At 54.4% G+C, this 6,183-nt stretch overlaps 1 protein-coding gene across 1 annotated transcript in view; it reads right to left on the bottom strand.

Moving 5' to 3' along the window:
- Positions 1-295: 295 nt before the first annotated feature.
- Positions 296-6,183, bottom strand: part of LOC101527289 (kinesin-like protein KIF9) — a 29,662-nt gene continuing 23,774 nt past the window's right edge. The window contains exons 16-21 of the mRNA XM_058678901.1: positions 5,861-6,040; positions 4,459-4,673; positions 2,697-2,873; positions 2,372-2,487; positions 2,029-2,130; positions 296-453 (exon numbers count right to left, since the gene is read on the bottom strand). Of these exons, the coding sequence (XP_058534884.1) occupies positions 436-453; positions 2,029-2,130; positions 2,372-2,487; positions 2,697-2,873; positions 4,459-4,673; positions 5,861-6,040 (808 nt within the window). The 3' untranslated portion in view covers positions 296-435. The remainder of the gene's footprint in view (positions 454-2,028; positions 2,131-2,371; positions 2,488-2,696; positions 2,874-4,458; positions 4,674-5,860; positions 6,041-6,183) is intronic.

Here is a 6,183-nt window from a genome sequence, read left to right as displayed (position 1 = left end):
ACCAAGGCCGACTCCTGGCTGGAATCTCCAAGGGGGTTACGTAGTCTTGGGTTGACATGCTTCCAAGGTTAATGCAAAAAGCACATCAATTCCCTTCAGGAGGAAAGTAGTTGCAACTTATGTGCTTAAGACTCCTAGAGCTGAAGCTTAGCTGATTATGAGCTCATGATTAAAATCCACACACATAACCTTGCATGCACAGACACACACACACACAATCACACACACAATCACAAGCACCTCGGTGAAAGTCCACTGGGAGAGAGGCAGAAAAATAGGAAGCAACAGCTTTTTTTCCTTTTTTGCCATGAAACCTCATTTATAACGACAACTTTTGTGTTCCTAAGCACTACAGGCATGCTTTTCCTTTTACATTTGCTGGATTCTTGTGCAGGACTTGCCTGTGGCCACCGGTTCCTCTTGTCACACAGGTCACTAGGGCTTAACTGGCTTCTGGAGATGAAGGAAAGCTTTATCACAAATTAGGAAGTCCGGACCAGCATTGTGGTATAGATCTGTGAGCTGCTGTCTGTAATGTTGGCATCCATTTAGACACCAGTTCAAGTCCTAGATCCTCTACTTCACCTGAAGAATAGTGAAGGATGGACCCAAGTGCTTGCCTTGAGCTCCTGCACACACATGGGAGAACTAGAAGTTCCTGGCTCTTGGCTCTGACTTGGCCCAGCCCTTGCTGTCACACAGTCATTTGGGGAGTTAACCAGTGGATTGAAAAATCTCATTCTTTCTCTCCCTCTAACTTTGCCTTTCAAATAAATCAGTTTATTTTAAAAAAAAGGAAGGAAGGGAAGAAAGAAAGAAATGCAGTCTCCCGGTCCCATCCCAGACCTACAGTGTGGGAATCTGCATTCTAAGATGACCTCTGAGTGAACAGTGCTGCCTGCAGGGCCTTTGGAATCCGTGGGCAAACCCTTCCCTCCATCCCTCCTTGGGCTTCAGCACTGGCAGACACTAGTGGCTACAGAAGATGGTCCCAGTGCTTGGGCTCCTGCCACCCACGGGGAGGCCTGCGTGCAGTTCCAGCACCCCACTTCAGCCTGGCCCAGCCCCAGACTTTGGGAAATGAATCATTACACAGGAGACTCTCTAACTCTGCCTTTCAAATAAATTTTTACCAAAAGAAAATATAAACAAATGATCACACAGATCTATCCGCGCAATGAGCTCCCTGGGCAGTCACCCCATGAGCATCTACCACATGCTAAGGATGGCCTTTGGAGCCAGGGGTCACACAGGACCTCTGCTTTCTGGCTCCTGCCTGGGTCTTGGTCAAGTGTTGACTCTGCGCCCACCCAGCCTGCTTGGGGAGGGCAGTCCTAGGCCCAGACTGTGGCTCAGAATGTCTAGCTCTGTCTTGGCTGCATGTGGGCCTCTGTCTCTTGCCCCCTGTGCCGGGCAGTCCCTGTTGGTGAGGTCCTCTTTGACAGGCAGTGGCCTCCAGGGCTCCCTGAGCCTCATTCTGAGCTGGGATTTCCCCCTATGGGCTAGCTTGGCCTTTGTCAGTCGTGGTTAAGCCTGGCCATGGTCTGTGGGACACCTCCCGGGCTAGCCCCAAGTCAGGAACGGGCTAGAGGAACCTACTATTGACTGTTGGTGAATCTGGACCTGCGTGGGCTGGCTCTGTCCCTCCCCAGGTTCACTATGGGTGATTGTGGACCTGCGTGGGCTGGCAATGTCCCTCCCCAGGTTCACTGTGGGTGATTGTGGACCTGCGTGGGCTGGCAATGTCCCTCCCCAGGTTCACTGTGGGTGATTGTGGACCTGCGTGGGCTGGCTCTGTCCCTCCCCAGGTTCACTGTGGGTGATTGTGGACCTGCGTGAGCTGGCTTTGTCCCTCCCCAGGTTCACTATGGGTGACTGTGGACCAGCGTGGGCTGGCTTTGTCCCTCCCCAGCCTCACTGTGGGTGACTGTGCACCTGTGTGGGCTGGCTCTCTCCCCAGCCTCATTCTAGATCAGGGAGTGTGACCCCACCTTCTGGAGACACGAACCCTCCCTCCCTCCAAGTTACCTTCTGTTCTGTCTTGACTTTGGCATTGTAGGAGATGGAATCAGGGCCCTCGGGCATGACGGTCTGCTGCAGTTGGGTCAACTTGTCCTGCTCATCTTCTCCCTGTGGGAGAACCAACCCATCCTCACTCCCAAGTCAGCAGCCACACTGGCATGGCCCATCATCGCCCTCAGGGGAGTCACTAGCTGGGATCTGACACCCTTCAGGCCCTTGCCTATCAACATCCTCAGGAAGACCTGGAGCTCCCCCTTCCTGGACCCCTAAGGAGACATCTGTACCTGCCTGGGCAGTTGTGGGAGCTCACAGGAGGCCAGGGGCACCACCTGTCACCCAAGCTGCTCACCAGAGATGCGATCCTGCCAGAGGGCATCATACCCTGCCAGATGTTGCCACCCAGCTTCAGTGCCAGATGCACGTCCACAGGGATGACAAAGGACTCGTTGTACCAGATGTCAAACTCTACAAGGAGGCAGAGGGACAGCCCTGTGAGGCATGAGGGAGGCCTGAGGGCACAGGTGAAGACACTACAAGTCCCTTGCCCTGGTCCCCTGTAGGTCTGGAAACCACACATCTCAACCCCTTGCCCTGCCTCTGCTTCTGCCAGGGAGGACCTCCAAGGCCACCTCTGGAACCCAGGAGCCATGTCTTGCCCTCTGCAGCAGGCACACCTGTGAGCAGGCGGTGGCGACACTGGTCCACCAGGCGCTGGCAGTACTGGATCTCGGCCCGGAGGTCGAGCAGGTCCTTGTACTCGCTGCGGTACTGCTTCTTGAGGTCTTTGAGCCTCAGGATCAGCTGGAACTCCTCCTCGTCCACCACCAGCACTCCTTCGGCCTTGTACTCACCTGCCGGGGAGACAGCGCAGGTCGGGGGGGCCAATGGGAGGGGGAGGTGGAAGGGAACGTATTTTGAACCTGACCTGCATCAGCAACAGATATTTAGCAAGCACCCCTATTATCTTCCTTGTGGGTTGTCTACAGGAGCTGCCATTCCTGGCTGGCATCCACGAGGATGCAAATCCACCACTCAGGTGGTCTCTGCTGACTTTCTTGCTAGAGATGAGCAGATGTGTGCACCAGGGCAGGTGGCTCTCAGCAGGCTCAGCCATGGCACTGTGTATGGACTTCTCAAAGTCCACCTGTGCATACAGAGCTACTGGTTTAAGACAAAACAAGGCAGTCTACATAGTCACCCACTCAGCTCTGTGAATTTAGCAGAGACGTCACACCAAGCCATCTTCCTAGGTGTGGGACAAGCGTGTTATGCCTGTGACCTGAGGGGCGTGGCAGGTGCAAGAGGCAGAGCCTGAGTGCTGGAGGATAGCACTGGTACCCCCACTGATGTTGACTGGAGAAACGGAAGATGTGTTATGTCACCGGGTCCATTATCCATTCCAACTCTAAGATCTGGCATCAGGTTGGGGTGGGGGATTCAGAGTCCCCCTTGCCAGATCCCTCTACTTCAATGTGATGCGTGGCCTAGGTGCTACAGGACATCCTTGAGCTGGTTGTTGTTTTGGGCTGGCAAAGTGGCATAGTGAGCTTTGCCTCTGTCTGTGGTGCAGGCATCCCATATGACTGCTGGTTTGTGTCCTGGCTGCTCCATTTCTGATTCAGCTCCCTGTGTATGGCCTGGAAAAGCAGTACAAGATGGCCCAAGGCTGGGCCCGGCGGCGTGGCCTAGCGGCTAAAGTCCTCGCCTTGAAAGCCCCGGGATCCCATATGGGCGCCGGTTCTAATCCCGGCAGCTCTACTTCCCATCCAGCTCCCTGCTTGTGGCCTGGGAAAGCAGTTGAGGACGGCCCAATGCATTGGGACCCTGCACCCGCGTGGGAGACCCGGAAGAGGTTCCAGGTTCCCGGCTTCGGATCGGCGCGCATCGGCCCGTTGCGGCTCACTTGGGGAGTGAAACATCGGACGGAAGATCTTCCTCTCTGTCTCTCCTCCTCTGTGTATATCTGGCTGTAATAAAAATGAATAAAATCTTTAAAAAAAAAAAAAAAAAAAAGATGGCCCAAGGCCTTGGGACCCTGCACCCATGAGGGAGAGCAGGAAGGGCTCCTGGCTTTGGATTGACTCAGCTCTGGCTACTGTGAAGTAGAGGATGGAGGATCTCCCCTGCTCTCTCTCTCCTCCTTTCTGTCACTCTGCCTCTCAAATGAAGACACAGCAAGAGGGGGAGAGAGAGAGAAAGACAAAGAGAAGGCTCAGCATGCAAGTCAGAAGTCAGGCAGCTATGGGGACTCCAGGCAGAGGCTGGCTGACAGCAAGGGACTTACTTGGCTATGTGAAAGGACCCACATCCAGCAGCTCCCTGAAGTTCCCATGCTTTCTCAATCCGCTAGGGCCCAAGGCTGCCCCACTTGGAGCAGGAGGACCTGAGTCACTCCCCAGCCCCTCTAGCTCCTGGCCATTTCCCGGCCCTGCCTACCTTGCTTCTCCCCTAGTGATTTCTGGAACTCGAGCACCTCCTCGGTCTCGTCGATCTCCTTCTTGATGGCGTTGATGCGCTGTGTCACCTCGCTGGCTCTCCTGCTCCGCTCGTTCAGGATGGCCTTGTTCTCTTTGAAGATGCGGTTGATCACGCTCCCTCGCTCCTTCTTAAAGTCCTCAAAGGCCACAGCCTTGGAGGGTGGGGTGCTGGGTCTGGAGACAGAGGGGGGAGGAGGGGCGAGGAGGAGAGAGAGCTGGAGCCATGGAAAGCAAAGCAAAAACCACTTGATCTCTCCCGTCAATAATACTTTCGTGCAGTTCCTTCCAGAATTTCTTTGACACACCTTTTTTTTTTAAAGATTTATTTATTTTTATTGGAAAGGCAAAGTCACAGAAAAAAGGAAAGACGGAGAAAGATCTTCCATCCACTGGTTCACTCCCCAAGTGGCCGCAATGGCCAGCGCTGAGCCGTTCCAAAGCCAGGAGCTTCTCATATGGGTACAGGGGCTGAAGGCCTTAGGCCATCGGCCATCCTCTGCTACTTTCCCAGGCCATAATGGGAAGTGGAGCAGCTAGGACACAAACTGGTGCCCATATGGGATGCTGGTGCTTGCCAGGGGAGAATTAGCTGATACAACCATCACGTTTGGCCCTCTGACGTACATCTAAACGCTTAAGGCCACACAGAACATAGTGGTTTGGTATCTTAACTCTTCCCCACCCCTGAGTGCTGGTGCAGGGGACAATGGAAGCAGTGGGGAAGGGGACAGATGCTGCAGCTGACTTTGAAACACATCAAAACAAGATGACACCACCCGCAGCGAGCACAGTGACAAACTGGACAGTGAGAGGGTGCACAGTGCAGGCGGACTCGTACCACCTGCCTGCTTGCTCTCGCTCTCACCGTCTGGAGGCACCTGTGGCTGCAGAGGAACCTTCCGGCGCCAGCATGAGCCGAGGGCAGAGAAGTTAGTTCACACAGTGCTCTTTCTCTGATGCTGCCTGCCTCTGAAGGTTTTTCCTCCAAGTTTTTTTTTTTGCATGAATCTTTTGCATGTTTCTACTTCCTAGGATCTCCCTCACAGAGGGGTGGAGGAAGGGGAGGGACCTCGGTTCTCTCAGGCCTTTGAGAGTATGCTGTTCACACCAAAGGCATATCCCCCACGGATTTCAGGAACGGCTATCTGCAGGTTCTCAGATGGTTCCATGTGTAAGGCCGGGTCTTAGGGTTGCTACAGAGGTTGGGTCATGTCCTTGTCTTTGTGAGGCTGTGTCCCATGTCACTGCCCATTGTCTCCTGATTTTTTTTTCCTTCTTTTCTCTGCAGCCACTCTTTACATACAGAGGAGTGCACCCTGCTTTGGACGGACCTGGCGGCGGAGCTCATGTCCCTCAGTTACCTGGGTGGGCGTAACTCCTCCTTTGGGGAGTCTGAGGGAAGGCGCTCCATGCTGGGGGTCTCCTGGTCCCGCAAAACCATGTCTTTGCCATCCCCTGGGACCACCTGGGTCTTGGAGGGGGAGACATCCAGTTCCTTGCCACTCACGGAGTTGCTGGTACCCTTCTTTCTTGCTGAGGTCCTGGGGAGAGACAAAGCGTCAGGGCTTAGCCATGGGCAGCGAGGATCCTCCAGCCTCTTCCCTCCGTTTGCCTCACCTTTCTTGTACTTTCAGCAAGTGTGGGTTGGGGAATCCCAGGCCTCAACCTATCTGGTCTTGCCCTG

The sequence above is a fragment of the Ochotona princeps genome, chromosome 21 (assembly GCF_030435755.1).
Source record: "Ochotona princeps isolate mOchPri1 chromosome 21, mOchPri1.hap1, whole genome shotgun sequence".
NCBI classification, from domain to species: domain Eukaryota; kingdom Metazoa; phylum Chordata; class Mammalia; order Lagomorpha; family Ochotonidae; genus Ochotona; species Ochotona princeps.
Note: the sequence above shows the minus strand (reverse complement) of the source record. Positions and strands in the feature narration are given on the sequence as shown.